At 42.7% G+C, this 18,397-nt stretch overlaps 2 protein-coding genes across 7 annotated transcripts; one reads left to right on the top strand and one right to left on the bottom strand.

Annotated features, from left to right (window-relative positions):
* Positions 1–1,298: 1,298 nt before the first annotated feature.
* ccdc30 (coiled-coil domain containing 30) lies at positions 1,299–13,331 on the bottom strand. Of its 5 annotated transcripts, none has more exons than XM_030118362.1 (28): positions 13,273–13,331; positions 12,326–12,545; positions 11,413–11,595; positions 11,122–11,242; positions 10,506–10,684; positions 10,167–10,247; positions 9,926–10,003; positions 9,202–9,358; positions 8,787–8,858; positions 8,221–8,336; positions 8,029–8,132; positions 7,766–7,958; positions 7,549–7,647; positions 7,177–7,305; positions 6,773–6,910; positions 6,317–6,495; positions 5,967–6,234; positions 5,595–5,699; positions 5,188–5,358; positions 4,837–5,046; positions 4,483–4,640; positions 4,233–4,398; positions 3,882–4,003; positions 3,584–3,725; positions 3,309–3,445; positions 3,102–3,219; positions 2,793–2,857; positions 1,299–2,706 (listed from the first exon to the last, which is right to left on the bottom strand). In XM_030118362.1, exons 2-28 carry the CDS (start codon positions 12,344–12,346, stop codon positions 2,496–2,498), a joined length of 3,723 nt encoding a protein of 1,240 aa, XP_029974222.1. In that variant the 5' UTR covers positions 12,347–12,545; positions 13,273–13,331; the 3' UTR covers positions 1,299–2,495. The 5 variants fall into 5 exon arrangements, with proteins under 5 accessions (XP_029974222.1, XP_029974224.1, XP_029974225.1 ...); XM_030118364.1 differs by having other exon boundaries at positions 9,926–10,000; XM_030118365.1 differs by having other exon boundaries at positions 11,413–11,556.
* Positions 13,332–14,811: 1,480 nt separating this feature from the next.
* On the top strand, positions 14,812–18,351 carry LOC115407663 (epithelial membrane protein 3-like). 2 transcript variants are annotated; one of them, XM_030118099.1, is made up of 5 exons: positions 14,812–14,992; positions 15,959–16,068; positions 16,159–16,261; positions 16,364–16,504; positions 17,220–18,351. In XM_030118099.1, exons 2-5 carry the CDS (start codon positions 15,991–15,993, stop codon positions 17,393–17,395), a joined length of 498 nt encoding a protein of 165 aa, XP_029973959.1. In that variant the 5' UTR covers positions 14,812–14,992; positions 15,959–15,990; the 3' UTR covers positions 17,396–18,351. The 2 variants fall into 2 exon arrangements, with proteins under 2 accessions (XP_029973959.1, XP_029973958.1); XM_030118098.1 differs by having other exon boundaries at positions 14,814–14,992; positions 15,978–16,068.
* Positions 18,352–18,397: the final 46 nt, after the last annotated feature.

Genomic DNA, 18,397 nt, shown 5'->3' with positions numbered 1-18,397 from the left:
CGATCATTTTCTCAGATTAGAAGTATATGTTGCACATGTATCAGTGCCAGCTCAACAGTCGTTTGTTTTCTTTCTTTCTTTTAAATTAAAATACACTCTTCAGCTAATATAACTTTTTTTTTTTTTTTTTTACCCGAGCGATGAATTTTCCCATTGGACCAAAATGTGAAGTTTCTGTACAGCTACTCTAACCCACTTATGATTATTTTTTTTTAATCTTTAATAAGCTTTACCCATTTGAAATAAACTGCAGTATGAGTCATTCAGTAGGCCTGTATTCTAAGTTTATGCAGAGATAAAACCCTCTGGTTTCTTTTTATTTTCCTCCTTTTAGTATTCTTTTTATTGTACACAGTATTGTTTGATGTATTTTTTACTGTAACTGTAACCTCAGAATGGTACTTATAAAGGGGGCCCTGTATTCTTCAGGGCGCTTCAGAAAAGGTGCTATGGCTCGACGTTACACTCTTGAGATGGAACTGAGAATAATGTAAAATACATATACAGTATATAGTATGTTTTCAAAAGAATTAAAAAGCTTATTACTCAAGCCACTGGCCTGAAAACAGACATTTACGCCAACAACAGACCCTGCCTCTTCAACTTACTCTCTCTCTTTTGAGATAATGGGAAAATGTACATGTTGCCGTACTGTAAAACATGTTACTCATTTCTAGTACCTATTTTTGAGTTTTCATACACATCCTCTGTTTTGGGTTTTGTAAAAGTTTCTGTATGGACTTACTGTAATTATTTTAGTCGACCTGTACGTTTATTAATATTCATGTTTTATATCGGTTATTTACATGTAAGCCTTAACTATTTTATCATCCCATCTCCATTACTCTGTATTGTGTTCTGCAGTATTCAGTCGTGTAAGCATTTTTCTTTTTCAATTTTTTGTTGTTTTTTTTTGGTTTTCCTTCCGCATGGAGTTCCTGAGCTGTAATCTGTATAACTGTTTAACCCATGTTCTCTATGAAAAGATAATGCGTAGATTTATTACACTTTTTCCTGTCTTGCATTGTGGTTTCATATACGGTTTCTAGACGACTAAATATGCACAGCCAAGACTGAGAAGTTAAACTAAGGTGATCAATGTTTAAAAAAAAAAAAAAAAACATAAAAAAAGAGGAAAAAAAAGCTTTGTATCTTTACCTTGTTTAATAAACAGACTGTTATAAATTAAGAGGGGACTGTGTGGTTTCCATTCGTAGCTGTATTCGACAGATCTGCTTTTTTTTTTTTTTTAAATGAGACAGGAAAAACACATCTTCGTCATTGGCTTTTTATTTATGAAAATAGTGTTTAAAAATGTGCTCTTACAAATATACAACAACAAAAAAAAATCTGGGTCGCCTATGATTTAAAAAGTCACTTTCTTTTTCAACACAGCAGCAGGATAAAGTTTAACACTTCATCGATTCAGGCACATCGAAGACAAAACTGAGGAGTTTCCACCGAGGGGGGGACGATATTAAAACAATCGTACACGTTAATGCCACGAACAAAGCCCACGTCTCTGCCGACGGCGCCGCCAGAGGCCCGCGTCCTTGGAAAACTAACACAGAAGTGATAGATTCAATTCAAGAAAAACAAGAATGTGAGGAGGTTATTGCTTTTCTGATATATTTTTTTTTTTTTACATGCTTTTCAAACTACATGCAGACGAAATACTGGAGTGGCTCACAAGGTTTTCACATTGACCTTCATCAGGGTGCACTCCCTCCCATCGGCATGCCACACGCGTGATAGAAAACAGAACTTAAAAATGCTCACGTGGTTTAAGACTTTTTTTTTTCATTTTTGACACATTAAGATCATAACTAATCAACACCACGGGCACTGCAGGCATCAAACCGCTGCCATAAAGACTGTCAGTCAATAATACCATACTATTGCATTCTGCTGCCATTTCCCGAATGTAAACACATGAAATATCCTATAAAGTGCTGAGTTTATATTATTCAAATACCTCTCATGTCTTATTGACATGGACTGCAGTAAGGGGAAGTACCCTGTCTCGCTCTGAAACGTCACATGAGGCCTTCAGGTTTGATCTGATTTTGGTGCAAACAAGACCGTGCCACTTAGAGGGCTGCAAAAACAAAGTAAGCATCACCTCCCGACTGCTATAAAATATTAAATAAAAAAATTATTAAATTGACACTCCTCTGGATTATCGTTAAATAAATCAAATTATGCTCCAAGAGCGGACTGTGATAAAAATACAGTGCAAGCCGAAAACCCCCCTATTCAGACTACAACGCAGACACCCTGAGCAGAACTGCAGTGGAAGCTTCCGTTCATTATTACTGTCCTTTGACAAGGATTATTTGCATTTTACTGGCTTTTGTTCGTTCTCCTGGTCAGATCTCTGTCTGAGGAGGAAGTGGTGAATACTTGGACTTCCATAACTGCTCCCATCTGGTGGCTTTCTGTTGCGAACAAGCGCAGCGACTGCCTCTTTCCTGCCGTCCTCCTCCTCCTCCTCCTCATACCTGGTTACTGCTACCAGAGCGCTCCTCTGTGCCTTTGGGGGTGGCTGGAGGAGCCAGGGGGCAGGCCAGGTTCAGGTACCCCTGCTCCGGAGGCGGCTGTGTGGATAAGGCCGCCCGCGTCGCGTCCGCCACCATGTGCTCCGCCGCCTTGACCCGGCAGAGGGCGTCCAGGATGTCCAGCGGGTCACAGGCGCCTGCTGTCAGACTGATGGCGTGAAAACCCGTGAGGACGCGCTCGCGTTCAAATCACCGGCAGTTCGGACAGAGATTCGCTCTTTAAAGTCTGCCTACCTGAGGGCAGATGTTTGCAGGAGGCCGTCAGAGACGCTGTCAGAGGGGAGCACTTTTTTGGCACTCTGTAGAGCATTTGAAGCCATTTATCATCAAACACATCACCGCTTTTAATCACAGCACAGATCAGCCACGATGCATTAGGTTGCTGCACGTGTCTTACCTCTAAAACATAAAGCATCAGCTCTGATAGGATCCATCCTGAACTATCATCAGCCCACACGACAAGCATTTTACATTGGTGGAAAACTACGTGACACGGACACAACATCCACGGGAACTTTAAAGAGAAGACGAGTGCAGCGCTACCTCCAGGCTGTAGTAGGACTGGACGTTCCTCAGGGCGCGCTCCAAGGAGCTGACCTGATTGGAGAGCTTCAGCGTCCGGTCCTGCAGCTGTCTGTTCTCCACTTCTAACACGTTCACCCTTCGAACAGATTCATGCTCACACTCACTCCAGTGCCTGATAACTCTAACCTGGATGAAGTGGTGCAGGAGCTGAACGGACGGATGTACCTGTGCTGGACGGTTGAGGCAGTCCTCATGCCTTTGCTGCCCAGGTCTTCAGCCTCGCTGATCCTTCTCAACAGATCCCGCTTCTCCTCCAGAAGCTTCTCGTTTTCTTCCAGCACTGTGTGGATCCGCTCCCTCTCCTAAAAGGCCGCCAGAATGAGGAATGGTTGGGATATGTAATTTTCGAGCACAGACATCCTTCGAGCATTGTTCTAAAGTTAATCCCCCCCCCTTTTTTTTTTTTTTAATTCATCAAAGAATCCTGCATCATGTGTGACCTTGTGTGAAAGGCTGGAGGCCAGCGAGAGGTCATTCTCCAGCTTCTGGATGGTGCAGTCCCTCTGCGCCGTCGCCTTAAGAAACATCTGCTTGGCCTGACGCAGTTTGGTTTTGTGCTGACTCTGCTTTTCATTGTACTTCCTGGTTTGTGGAGTGGAGCACATAAACAGGTGACTATATATAGAAACTTATATAGAAACTTACAGTGACTTAATGACTAACTCTACGTATGGTCATACAATCCAACAGCGTGCTGCCATAATAATTCCATAACCCAACTTCCTGCACGGCGTTTACCTGACGTAGGCATCCAGCTGAAGGAGAGCCTGCTGCAGTTCCCCCTGCAGTCTTTCACACTCCTGCTGACTGGCCATCAGACCCTCCTGCGCTCTGTGACTGGACCTCTGGCTCTCTTTCGTCTGGATTAACCAAAAATCACAAACATTTTGGCTCAAATTCACACTGCACACATTAGCAGGGGCTGAACCTCCACAGCTTTAAGCAGCCAGAATAAATCCAGTGATATACAGGCAGTAAAGCTAGTTGTAAAAGTTGAGAAAACTCTGAAATAATACAACTTCAGCGTAACGTGTCAGAACGCCTGCAGCACTAACGTCACCTGGCGACCTGCAGAACGCCGTTCCTCACCTCCTCCCTCGCCTTGGCGAGCTCAGCATCGAGGATGGACAGACGGGCGTCCAGCTGCTGGACACGGTGGCTGAGCTCCGTGTTTGTCCTGTTGAGCGAGGCTTCCTTCAGCCTGAGCGAGCGCACCTGCTGCTGCAGCTCCTCCTCACGCTGCTCCAGCAGCTTCCTGAGGAAATGGCAAGAAACGATATGAGGATTCAAGAACTACGACTGCTACTACGTTTTCAGCGACACTGCAAGTTTGCGTCACCTGGTGATGTGCTGCTCTTGCTGCTGGGCTCTCAGGGCGGACAAGGAGTCGGACAGGTCCCTGCTGTCTCTCTCCAGGCGGCTGCTCTCGCTGGCCCGGGCCTCCTCCACCCGCAGCTGGTGTTGAGCGTTCTTCAGCTGCTGCTGCAGTTCAACCACCTTCCAACACAACAGGGCCGCAAGCTTCACTCAGTAACAAATGTCAGTGCCAAGCCTGTGTACATTCTCAGTGGGTGCAAAACACTGAATCAGATGAAGTTTGTGATAAATTCGGACATGTACAGCAGCTCACATAAATGGTGGAAATGATCTAATGTTGGGCCATCCGTCAATGACTCCTCCTGACAACACTGACCTTTTTGTCAGCAGAAATGAGCCTGGCCCTCTCCGCCTGCAGGTCCTCCTGCAGACTGGAGGTGGCGTTGCGGTTCGTGTTGTTGCGAGCCAGCTCCAGCTCCAGCTCCCTTATTTTCTTCTGCTGCCGCTCACACTCGCTCTCCTGGGTTTGGACCTTCTGCTCCACGTGCGCCAGTTTGGTCTGGACCTGCTTCAGTTCCGCACAGAGCTGAAGGAAGGAAGCAGATGTGAGGACGCATCGCCGACGCAACAGTTAGAGTAAACTTCAGATCAATACATGAAACTGAGCGACAAGTGAATTACAAAAGTCGATGAGGTGATGAAAGTCAAGGTGTTGTCAAAGACCAACCTTGAGTTTTTCCTGGTCCAGGATGGTGTTGTGTTTCTTCAGGTCCAAGTTCTTCTCCTTCTCGTAGCGCAGCTCCCTCTCGGCAGAGTTGAACAGGCTCTGGGCCCTCTGCAGGTCTTGCTTCATCTGTTTGGCCTCCTCTGCCTTCTGGTTCAGCAGTGACTCTTGGGACTGGATATGAAAACAGCGTTGAGACGTTCATGCCATAGGAAATATTGATGGACCCAGGAGACAATGCATGTATGCCCAGGGAAGATTTCTGCGGTTGCTATCAATCAATAAGCCCATCACATTACCCATTCATAATTTCAATGAAGAGTGTCTGCAGAAACATATTATCAAAAAAAAAATGTACATCCATAATGTCTCTTTGAGGCATGTTAACAACCTGCTGTGATCAAACATACCTTGATAAGTGCCTGAGCTTCATTGACCTGAGCCTGAAGGGCCATTTGGTGCTGCGAAGCCAACTTCTGCTCCTCCACCAGCCTGCTCTGCAGGTGACTCAGCTCCTGTGTCAGACATGACAGCTCTGAATACAACATACATGTGTGAGCTATGTCGTTAGAGGAAAGGGAAGGGGAAATCCCATGGAGGCAGTCGGCAACAGGAAGTGATTCTCAAGCTGGTGCTGGTTTCGTGTCACACTTCAGTTTTGACATCTGAATGAGACTCCCCCTCCTCTTTCATGCTGCCCGCAATTTCCTAGCATCTACATAACAAAAGCAATATTTTCATATGAGTTATACAACCCCACCCATAGATCCCAGCCTAGTTACCTGAGCCATGTTCTCTCCCTTGGACCTGTCCACAGGGCTGAGCCTCGCTTCTGTACGAGCTGCGTTCAGTTCGGCCTTCTGGCTGCTGCTGAGAGCTTCTTTTGTTGAGGACAGTTGCTCTTGATGCCACTGGAACTGCTTATTGAGGCGCTGGATCTCCAGTTCCAGCCTCTCTCGTCCCCCCTCGGCCGCCAGCCTCTCCTGAACGCTGGCACTCAGCTTGGCCTCCAGCTCGGCATTCTGCAGCCGCGCAGAGGTCATGGCGTCCCTGGAAACAATACATATACAAACAAACTAAGTTAGCTCCTCATCTAGAAAGATAGGAGTAATAGGCTTGAGCTGAAGAGTACCTCAGAGTGTTGTGTTCTGTCTGGAGGCTGCTGAGCTCGGCAGTCAGCCGCTCATCTCTTTCCTGCAGCTGGTCGAAGTGAAGCCTGTTTCCCCGCAGGTCCTCCTGGATCTGGTAGCTGCTCTTGCAGCCTTCCAGCTCGTTCTGCAGTCTGTTGTGAGCGCGCTCCATCTGAGCCACCTGACGGGCACATAGTTTCAACCAGGGAGATGCCGACGTGTGAAAAGGTTACGGTGATTTTTCAGATGTTTGTATGCAGTCTGGTGTATTTTGGCGTGTTGATCAGGAGCAGGCCCATCTCTGTATTTGTGTATTTCTGTCTTTTGGTGTACACAGCATACTCACTATTGTCCTCAACTAATTTTTGACTGAATGTTTATCTCTAGATTACCATCATCATCACTGGAGAGCAGGATTTTTTGGAGCGTTTTAAACAGACATGTGAAATGTGACAAACCTTTTCCTCCAGAACTGCTTTCTCGCCCTTGACTTGAGTGAGGCTCTTGATAAGAGTTTTTCCCTGCTGGCATTCTGTCTGAAGGCTGTTCACCTCCAGTCTCAGTTTCTTCAGCTCTCGCTCGCCTATCTGCAAAGCCTGGAAGAGCAAAAGTCAAGGGAAAAATAATGCACAGTTATTGTTTGATACGAAACTTTCAGGGTTCTGAATATACTGTACTTTTGATTAGAATAAATATGAGTTTGCATGATGATGCAGATGTTCGTACTCTGGTCTCACAGTGGGAAAGCTTCCTCTGAATCCTCTGGTTTATTGAGGTAACTTGTTTGTTGACTATAAATTGATTGCCGGTCCATATCTGAGTGAGAGTTTACCACAAACAGATGACAGCTGTGTGTTGTTACCTCCTTATCTTTTTTGAGCGCAGCCTGAGCAGCACTGAGGTCCAACTCCAGCTGCTTCCTCCAGTCCTTCTCCTCAGTCAGGCGAGCCTCGAGCAGAGCCAGTCTCTCCTGGCTGCTGTCTCTCAGGTGCTTTATATGTAATGACAATAGAGCACAAATGCATGAATATCTAATATTTAAAGCTTCAATTTCATATATACAGTAAATCCTAAAATATGAGAAGATAGCAAAGTTTAAATACCTGTAAGGAAGAACGTATTTTCATTTGGTTCTCATAAATTATTTGCTTTCATATTAGATATTCTATTGTTTATTGTGTTACTGTTAAGTTTATCATTAGATGAAAACATGAATTATTCAGTGACGACATACCAACTGTAAAAATGACTCCGTTGTTTTCGCCTCTTCTCCATTCTTCAACATTTTTTCTTGAGCATCCTGCTTCCGGAGCTCTGCCTCCAGATGTTTAATCTGCAAAATCACATAATGATTGCGGGTTTCAGGTTCAGGAAGACGAGTACATTCGGCCTCAATCCAGTTAAGAAAACGAATCAGGAATGTTTGGCAGCATCTCTGCCCTGCTCATTACCCTCCTGTGCAGCCCCTCCACTTCTCCTTCGTGCCGATGCCTGTCCTCCTTGCTGACATTCTGAGCCTCCCCCAGCAGAGCCTCCAGCTCTTCGTTCCTCTCCTCCAGCTCCTCCTGCTGCTTGCGGAGTCTCTGGAGTTGTCGCTGCAGCTCTCTCACCTGCACGAGGCCATCTTCCAGCGCCTCGTGACACCTGTCACAAAATAAAGGAGGAGAGTCAAGAGAGTGCATGTGAGATGAGTGTGTCACAGTTTGTATATTACCTTTTATGAACAGGATCCTTTTCTAGAGCAGGCGGATTGTTTTGTAGCTCACTGACTGCACTCTTGTCCATTTGATCTTCTTTGGCGGTTTCATTCATTGTCATCTATGCAAAAAAACAAACAAGAGTGTTGATCTTCTGCAGCAACTCATGGAAAGTTTTATTTTATTCGATTAATTCTGTGCATGCTTACCTGCTCCAGGAGAATCTTCTTTTCAGACTCCACAGTGAGCACTCTTGCCCGCAGTGCTTTGTTCTCAGCGTCTAATACGTCATTTTGCTCTTTGGCTCGCTGCAAATTCATCATGTCTGTGAAAAAAAAAAAAGAAGAAAAGAGAACAGAAGTTTTTTGCTAGGACTGGTCCGACAATATGCAATTATATGATAATGTATTTGTCTTTTGTGAACTCATGACTGTGAGTAACAGCTGCTTGTTGTATAATTAAATTGAGCTTTCACAAAAAAAGGAAAAAAATGACCAGAAACAGGGAAACATTAAATATTATTAACACCAAAACAATAAAAAGTTTGCCCAGCTTCTTAGAAAAAAAGGTAAAGTTTCTCTCCCGAGTTAAATCTTTTCTACAGCCATCATCTTTTTTCAGAGATGAGCTGAAACTGTTGCATCCTTAACGTCCTAACCTTCAGTATTTGTTGTCCAAGCATCGAGTTTCAAAATCTGCCCACCAATCCTCAAATCATCTCATATTTGTGATGGCTCAATGAAATCTAATAAAAGTTTGAGGCCCTCCGTCTCACCACAGTGTTTCAGTTTGTCCACTTCCTTCTTCAGGTTCTCTACTTCTTGGACAGTTCCCTGAAGCTCAGATCCTGAGATTACAAGCATATTGTTTTTATTTTATTAGAAAGAATATGCTTCTTTTCTCATTTGTGCCATTGTTACTGGTATTTGTTTTATTTTGATATTGCCTCACAATTTTACAATGCACTGATGGAAGACATTACAGCCAGTTCATCAGACTTTAAACCATTTCATACGTTTAACAGTTGGGTATTTAATGAGGGAGACCGTGGAAAACTGGGTATTCATGCCGAGGCTTTTTTTAAAATATATATACAACACCAAGCTATGTAAGTGTAGTCCACAAATGTATCACATTAAAGTCTAATATAGGGTAACTATCCATCCAGAAATAGATAGTTTAGGTCTTACCACTGGGGTCCACGTTGTTGTTTTTGGCAGCGTCCAGCTCATTGGTGAGTCTGCGGATATCCTGATGAGCCATCGCCAGCCTCCTCGACGCCTCCTCCAGGTCCCGCTCCAGCCGCTGCCGCTCGCCTCGCTCCTGGGAAATCTGCTCATTGTGGGCCTGATGTACAGAAAAGAAGGAGAAGAAAAAAAAAAAGAAAACAAGCAGGCCTGGATGGTTAGAGTGGGAGGAGAAGAGCAGGCAAGAAAATTGCTAGTTAGACTTGAGATGCAAAGAACCGACATGCAGCTGTAGGAGGCATGCGTATAGTGGTGAACATTCATCATCACTGCAGGCCTGGAAGAGAGCAGGGGAGTGAGAGGCAGCTTTTTATCCCAGCTTTCACAGTCATAGAAATATCCTCGATAAATCCCGTTGCCTTTGACTGCCTGTGTGCAACAGCTTCAGACATAAAGGGAGAAGTGACACATGCAAGGAGGCAAACTGGGCGTCGCAGCACCTTTATCATTAGTCTACCTGGACATCGCAGAAAACACATTCACAGACGTTTTACTGAACGGAGCAATGCCGACGTGTCATACAGCAGCACGGATATTAACAAATAGTGTGAAAAGCAGCAGCGCACCGTGAAACAAGCTCGTGACGCCTCGGTTCGGTTCTTCAACACGACACCAGTGTTAGTCGATTGGTTAGCTGGTTAGTAAAACCTGAAAAGTGGGAACCTACAGGGGTAATATTGTGTTTGCTCTGACCAGACCTGCGTAGGCCAAACAGCTTCTTCCACGGACTCTGTGATGAGCACTGCTGAGAGGGAAGACCAGTGTGTGCACATTCATAACAGACACCAAATAACTATCCAGCTCTGATTCTATATGGTTGTGAAGAGAAAATGTTTAGTTGCTTGTGCCTCCAAACCTAATTCACCCCACACCCTTAACTCACTCAGGGCAGAATAAGAGGTTATTACCTTGGTCATGCTGTCCATCGTCCTCCGTATGTCTTCCCTTTGCTGCCTCAGCTCCTCCCCCATCTGCTGGCAGACACGCTCCTGTCCAAGCAGACAACAGATGTATCCAGCCAGTCTATTTGGTTTACGCTTGTGCTATCAATACTCAGCTAGCATTAAGTGTTTAGTACATGTTAATTTGCATGAATGACGACTGCACACTCACTGTTCAAGATCTTGTAGTTTGGAGAAAAAAACAACAATCTATGACTTTTTAACTGCGTAGACGAGTAAACATCGCATTCAAATAAAAGCAAACAATCATCTGATAATCTCGAGATTCCCTTCGAGGTGGCTGACCTCATTCATGTTGCTGGTGAGACTCTGACTCTCCAGTCTCCTCTCAGCAGACTCCAGCCGTTCCAGCAGTGTTGCCCTCTCCACAAGCAAGTACGCTACTTGCTCGCTGGGGCTGTTCAAGCCCATCTCACCCAGGTCCTCCTGAGCCAACATTTCAGCCAGCTCTTTGCTTTGACTCTCTGGAACATAAAAGGGAGTTGATCTTGTTCGTAAACCATGCAGTCACAGAAACCAGAGAGTTGTGTAGCTCAGAAGAAAGAAATGAAACTTTAAACTACAACTCTTTACATCGAAACATTGTCTGTGCATGATCAGCATTTAAAATATTTCACACTGAAAGAGATTGAAATCAAAAGAGGCATTGAGTATCTGAAAATCTCTTCCCCACAGGGCAGAAGAATTATCTCTGGGAAACTTGATTATTGAGTGGGGTCGATATTTATCACTGATCATACAGCTGACAATCAGCATCTGAACTGATGACAACTCTAAAAGGTAGAAGGTTCTGTTGATCCCATGTTGGTTGGCTTGTTCACACTAACTCTGCACCTGATAATTGGAAGGGTGAGTTGCTGGGTACGAGTGGAAAAAAAAAAAAACTCTACACTGATTATACCTTGTTGGTGTTTGATCTGGTGAAGCTCATGCCGCAGGTGTTCATTGTCTCTCTCATACTCTGCAGTCAGGCATTCACGCTCTTCCAGCAGTCCTCGGATGTGTGCAACATAGCTCTCCACCTGCCGGGAAATCAATGTCAATAAGGTTTTAAAATGGGAGCTGTATCCATTTCACAAAGTGTCTGAGCATTCATACATTTGCTTCAGTCATTGGACACAGTTCTGAAATGTGTGTGTATACAACATTCTCACAACAGTTGGCCAACTGAAACACTCCAGAAGAATTTCACCTCCTTCATCTCATTCGCCTGTTGGAGACGTAATGTCTGCAACTCCCGGGTGGCTGACTGAAGATCCGCCTCACTCTTGCGCAGCTGCTGCCACAGATGTTGCTGCTTCTCTTCAGCACTGGCCTGTGGCGGCAAGCCGTCCTCCTGAAGTCGCACAGAAACACAGTCAGTGTCAGGGCATACCTGAAGACAAATAGGAGAAACAGTCCAGTGTATTCCTACATACAGTGAAATTTTCCAAAACTTTAATATACAATACAATTTTACATAACTGAACACATGCTATGCCACATAATACTGCAAAAACGCACAATCATCAATTCATTACAGTTGCTAAAAACAAACATTTTTAATTCCTCTGGTAACTAACAACCAAAGAGAAATGTCAACATCAAGACTGTCAGTCTCCTTGAAATCGGATCTCTTTGACACATACCATAGTATAGGGACCTGTCATCAGAGTGGCACACCAGCACTAAGCACCTGTTGCAGAATTCAATACTGTAGTTTGTAGCGCCTGAAACCTGAGAAGGACTCAGACAGCCTTTAGATGGCTGCAAGAGGCGTCGCTGCTCCAGCAACACGCAACCTATTGTCACGAGCTCAGCATCAGGTCTCGTGTGTCTGCTGTACTTAAACATCTAACCAACTGGTCTTTAATCTCGTTGAAAAAAGTTGGATAAGAACAGATGCAGACAACTAACATCATCCTGATATTGAATAATGCATTGCTGGCCTCAGAGCACATTTTTGTTTTAATAGCCATTTCCAATATGATTATTTACCTTTCATTGAGTGATCTATTGAAGCAAAATTAAATTTGAAAATTCTGATAGAGCAGCAGTCAAACAAAATAGTCATAAATACAAAAAAAAAAAAAAACATCAAGACTTTTGAGAGCAGTCAATGTTACCTCCTCATGATCCATTGTCATGCATTAGGTTAGAAGAGGCTGCATCTGCTAGAGATGAAGTTTTTTCCTCAGCAGCGAAAATACTGGTGCACAGTTCTTCCTACATGATGTCTCATTGTGCACTGTTCGAATTTGGGACGATGTGCCAGAGATCAGCAGATCCTCAAACTTATTCATTGTTATAATCCAGCCATGACAACTTCCAGGTCGTTCAGCTCCCCTGCAAAATATGAGAGTGCTTTTAGAGCAACACTGGCAAAATATGACACAACCTGCAATCACAATACCAGACATTACAATAGCTAGCTGACAGGATGGGGCAGTTTACATGCTTTTGTGTTCAGATTTGCATCACCTGAGGTCACACAAAATGTCAAGCTTACGAAAAATAGCATCCAGAAAACAGCATCACAGTGCCTTGGGATTCTTCTTTCTTTTGCATAGTGCATTGTATATTTCGACACGGTCTTGTCCAACTTCTTGAAGTGTAGACACAAACTGCAGACTTTCACTTAATTGTAAATCATTGTTTTCGTGCTAACCCCTTCTCTCCAAAATGTCTGAGGAGGAGGAGCAAAAGAGGATTTTAGTAGGACAGCAGCCTCTTCCATTCTCTTTTAGCCCATCTCGGGAAAACGAGGCCAGAACAGGCCTGCTGTACAGGTTGAGTTAATAATGTCAATACAAGTCAAAACTGACTGATGTGACTCTGAAGTAGAGCTTACTGGACAATAAGTTTGTCTCAAAGTTACAGACTTTAATTTTAGCTAACGCTAGCGCGCTAACGAGCAGCCATAGCTTTTTCCTCTGGCCGCTTAGCAGCGACGGATGCTTCCCGAAGCTTTTTTTTTTGTTGAGATACCTGAATATCTCAGCGCAACACGCACTTCCCCAAGGCGGTGAAGTGCAGAGTGCATGCAGCGTTAAGGCTAAAAGTTTTTACTCACTTGAAGCGGGGAGAAAGCCCTGCGCGGAGCGACAGGCGTGGCTGAGTCCACTGGCTTCTAGTAGCACCTTGGCAACGGACCGTACCATTCCGAGGATGCAGGGGGGGGGGGGGGGGGGGGGGGGGGGGGGGGGGGGGCGATCACGACCTACAGGTGGTTTGGGATTATTTCGAGATCTATCTCAAATAAAATTGATTTGGTAAATGACAAAACTTTCATAAAAGTATTGCTTGTTATAATATATTAAAGATTATTACATTTATGAGTCAAGATTAAAAAAGAAAATCGCTTCTACCAATTAAAACTACCTTGGATTGTTGTTTTGTCTTTGCCGCTCATTCAGTTATTATAAACATTTATAAATATGTATACTATGAATAAATATTAAAATGTATTTGCATAGATATATACATTCCTGATGAATATCATACTTTAGTCCCTGCTCTCTTTTTTTTACGATAATGCTTCATGTTTCAGCACCAGGGGGCGACATAGAAATGTGTTAATTCTTTCTACACAGTAAAATAGGATAGTGTGCGTGCGCGCGCACAAATAAAAGAGGTGAAGAAGAGAGTGCAGACAAAAATCAGTACAGAGTGGAAGGAGATGAGTGTTAGGAATGATGTGTTGATGTATGACAGAAGAATAGAAACTACAGTGAAGAGGCTGCTGTAAGTATACTGTGGTGTTTGGTTTGGAGACTGTCTGGTACAGATGTAAATACTGAAATATTTATTGGAAGTGATCTGATCTGGATGGACAAGACTGAAAATAAGCAGATCAGAGGGACAGCTGAGGTTGAGCAGTTTACAGATAAAGCTACAGCTGCCAGTTTGAGATCACTTGGACATGTGCTGAGAAGAGCTATGGATTGATTCAACGGAAGATGTTGGAGATGAGATGGAGCTGCCAGGCAGGAGAAGGAAAAGGCCTCAGAGAAGACTGGTGGATAGAGTGATGGGCATAGTGAGATATACCTCTTTTTCTAAATGGAAAAAAAGGATACTTTTTCAAATATTTTTCTATGTTTATGATCAGAGGAGGCTTGTGACACCTCAAATCACATAAAATAATGTTTCTCATCTATATATGTGTGCAAACTAATTCAATGCAGTGCAACAACTCAGCCATACCTTCTGCTTTACTAAGGTCATTATGTTCAGTTTTACTGCTTTTAAAACTGTGGTTTACCTCTAATACCTCTAATAAGTTTGTGAATTTTTTTTTTATCTTTTTAATTTTCCTTCACATGTTTCAGTCTTAAGGATTTTGCTTTAACACCACCCCAGATATTTTTCATCTACTCAACAAACTCTCATTACTCATCATCAGAAGTGTGCTATGTTGCATCTGCTTGTTTATTTCTCAGATCCACCGATGACATGAAGTGATGGGTATGGCAGCGAGCTCATTACACGTAGAGGACTGTTTACAGAAGAAATATTCTCATGTGGTTGTGTGGATGTGCCTTCGCTGCCTGTATGGGTGGGTCTCATTTGAGAGTTTTTTTTTGGGATCTACTGGCAGGCTACAAGTTAGAGCTGAACAGAGCTCTGTTCTGCTCGGAGGAAATGGGCGTTCTCCTTGGAAACTTTGGAGGGAGTGAAAAAACAGAGAAGGTGTGGCAAAGCCGGGAAAGACTGGACCACCAAGTGGGGCACGATGTAGTAGAGTGGCGAAGCTGCTGAGATCTGGTTCAGGGGAACAAAGATTATCCTGAGTGAGTAGATTTTTTTCCTTAATTCTTTAATGTTAATTCAGGATGTATTGCAATAACAGGACTCAGAGGGACTTTTCATAAGAGAGAACTATCACTCTGTTGGACTACATCTTCCACCAAAGACTGAAAACTGTCATCAAGAGTATTCTCATACAGTGGAGGGTGTTTCTGCTTGGAACAGCCCTACCTTAGACCTGTCTTTTATCATATTTGAACAAAAAAATTGAACAATTTTCAGTAAGTTTTACATTCAATTCTTACATGATGGCTGAAAGCTGGTGTAATGACATAATTTGTCTGTAATTGTGACTCCACCACCCACCCAAACCAGCCTCTCCTTCAGATACAGATCTTTACAGGCAATTTCATCCTGTTTCCCTTTTTCTCTGTATGCCTTCTGTTTCATCTCTTTATTGCGGACTGAAATAACCTCGGCTGTCTCAGTTATTGCCTTTATAGTTTCAGCGTCAGATGTGTGTAGAATCCAAAGTCTTTTGTATCAGACTCTTAATCTCATCTCCTTTTACAAGTTGAGCAGTTTTAATGAATTCCAAATGTGAGCTGAATTACAGACTGTTAACCCTTCATGAAGAGGAGGTTGGGGGGGGGGGAAGAAAAACAACCTTTCAGAAGGGCAGAGAGGTTAATTGGGTAAATATTTTTGTGCTATTTAGATTTCAGTGGGTTACACCCGAGTTTTTTTTTTTTCTTTTGCCTTGTTGCTTTACACAGGCCAGTCAGAGAGAGTCTTTAGAAATCCCTCCTTGCCGTATGTTTTGAAGTGTGGCCTTATGTAACACAGAGTATACTCTGTTCGGCTCCTCATATTTTCCACTTTATGTTTCAAAAGCAAAACATCAGCTTAGCCAACACTGATTTCACTAAGTAACAACACAGACGGTAAATTGCTCGCACACGCCATCCCCTCGCTTGGTGTAATGTTTCACACGGTGGCCGAAATCTCAGCCACTTTGTTTATTTTCAGGAGGAGACTGAAAATGGCGTACCTGCTCATGTTTGTCACCCTGCTGCACCTCATCACACTGGCAATGCTGTTCATCGCAACCATGGAGAAGGTAAAGCGGTCCTATTCAGATGCACTGTTTGCTCATTTGAACAGGCGTGTTCACTAACTTCAACATATCTGATTGTGTGTGTCTTTAAAGTCCTGGTGGGTGTGGGACGGCATGGAAAATTCAGACCTATGGTACAACTGTCGCTTTGACAACTCCACAGGGACTTGGCTGTGTGCATCCTCCAAAGAAACTGGTCAGCAATCATTGTTAAAAACTGATTTTTGTTTTTTTTCTTGTTTTAAATAGCAACACCTAAAACAAACAAACAAAAAAAAATCCTGCTTCTCTTCCTCAGAGTGGCTTCAGGCTGTTCAGGTCCTGATGGTCCTCTCGGTGGTCTTCTCTTCCGTCTCCTTCTTGGTGTTCCTGGGTCAGCTCTTCACCATGTCTAAGGGCGGGCTCTTCTACTTCACTGGACTGTGTCAAGTGTTTGCAGGTGACAGCGGAGTGAAACAATGTGACACTTTGAATAATAAGACTCTGGAAAAGATGATGCAAGGGAAATATGGCCGGTCCGTGAGATGTACTTTTAAAGGGATGCCGCCAAAGAAGTACATAGCAGAGCCTTAGTTTCATTTTTACTTATATTTAAACGTGACTCATGTGAAGTCCACTATTCTCAAATCGGCCTCTTGAGGCAAATATGTAATCAGAGCAAGACAGTTTCAGTTTAAACACACGTTTCATCAAAATAATAGCATGCACTGTCTGTTATAGTTGGAGTTATAATTGCTTTCTCTCAATCATAGGGGTGTGAAAAATAGACCGTAGGGTCAAAACCGTCCAACCAGGGCATCCATGCCTGCTCATTCTTATATAATCATATTTTTTATGTATGAATATTTATCATTTATTCATGTATACCTGAAACTGGCAAAGTAGCTGTGTATCAAAGCCATACTGTGAATCTGTAAAAAATAAATGAAAAAGCTGCAGGCTTCTGCCAACATTAGTCTGAAGAGAGGCACGTCCTGCAAATTTGGATGAATATAATAAATATAAGCTCCAAATGAAGAACAAAGACAAGAATCAACAAACTGATGTGCATGTTTATGAAAGCAAGTCACACAAATTAAAAAAAAAAACTTTACAATTGCTGCACTTTATGAAAAGAAATAACATGTTTACTTGTTTGTTTTTTTTTCTCATAGGTCTGACAGCCTTTTCTGCAGCTCTCATCTACACACTGCACAATAAGGACATCCTTCCAGACTCCAAAGATCTGACTTCAGGACACTTTGGCTACTGCTTCATCCTGGCCTGGGTGTGTGTTCCTTTGCTGCTGTGTAGTGGGATCATATACGTCCATCTGCGCAAGAAAGAGTGACCAAAAAAAGGCAGAACATCTCCAGCAAAGAAGATGATTAAACTGATTTGCCTTTTTTGTTTTTTATTTTTTAAATAAAAACTTATATCTGTGCAGATAGCTATATTATAAATATGCACAGGCTTCAGCTGATGTAACTGTAAGTTTTATTTGTATATATCGGATAGTTTGAAAAACATATTTAGGATATATTAAGCTACAGCAACATTATGAAACATTTTGTTTTGATCCACACTCACTATTTGTTCTGCAACAGTGAGTTTCAAAGAGTGGTAGGTTGAAACCATCCACATTTGCCTCACACCTAGTGATAATTTTGATTGAATGCTTCTTTACTAATGTTGCGTTTTGTTTTTATCTACACATATATTTCAAAACATTATTGGTAAAGGTGTGTTGGCAAATGCAATAAACTGTAATTAAAAAAATCTGGTACTTCTTTGTGCAACTGTCACAACTTATAGTTTTGTGCTAAAACTTATTTTGTAGATTCAATTATTCTCCTTTACACTTGCAATATCATGATTTATTTGTAAACTGTGTGCTCATTAAGTTTAAACATTTTGGCCCCTTCTGGCAATTCGGGTTTGCGTTGTTTTTTAAGAACAGTTTTGACAAAAGCATCTGGTATCACTTTTCGAGGGAAAACAATCCTTCATTGAGCAGACACACATAATGTCCACAGGCAAAAACTCCTTTATACTGGAAGAAACCTCTACAGAACAAGCCAATTTATTCTGTATTCATTTCTAATTATTCCCATACTATGAACATTTTCAACTTAGAAGGGTTTTTTTGTGTGTGTGATTTTGAAGAACAAAACAAAATCTTTTATAATTGTTTGGTTTATGTGAGATGTCGCATTTTTTTCTTGAATAAACTTTTAAATATATTTTATAACCAAACCTGACAGAACAATTTATTTACTAGTTCCTCTAATAAATGCCCTTTTAAAAATTGAAAGTGTTGAGTCATTTTTTTTCTGACAGTTTTTTAAGTTGT

The sequence above is a fragment of the Salarias fasciatus genome, chromosome 20 (assembly GCF_902148845.1).
Source record: "Salarias fasciatus chromosome 20, fSalaFa1.1, whole genome shotgun sequence".
Classification (NCBI taxonomy): Eukaryota; Metazoa; Chordata; class Actinopteri; order Blenniiformes; family Blenniidae; genus Salarias; species Salarias fasciatus.
The sequence above is the reverse complement of the archived record's forward strand: the minus strand, read 5'-3'. Positions and strand labels throughout refer to the sequence as shown.

Excerpts from the sequence above, each read along its gene's own strand:
- ccdc30 (XM_030118362.1), bottom strand. The coding sequence starts at position 12,346 with ATGACAATGGATCATGAGGAG. Across the intron at positions 7,648-7,765 it reads TGGAGGGGCTGCACAGGAGG|ATTAAACATCTGGAGGCAGA; the intron begins GTAATGAGCAGG and ends GTGATTTTGCAG. Across the intron at positions 4,641-4,836 it reads TCATTTCTGCTGACAAAAAG|GTGGTTGAACTGCAGCAGCA; the intron begins GTCAGTGTTGTC and ends TTGTGTTGGAAG.
- LOC115407663 (XM_030118099.1), top strand. The coding sequence starts at position 15,991 with ATGGCGTACCTGCTCATGTTTGTCACCCTGCTGCACCTCATCACACTG. Across the intron at positions 16,069-16,158 it reads TCATCGCAACCATGGAGAAG|TCCTGGTGGGTGTGGGACGG; the intron begins GTAAAGCGGTCC and ends GTGTCTTTAAAG. Across the intron at positions 16,262-16,363 it reads TGCATCCTCCAAAGAAACTG|AGTGGCTTCAGGCTGTTCAG; the intron begins GTCAGCAATCAT and ends TCTCTTCCTCAG.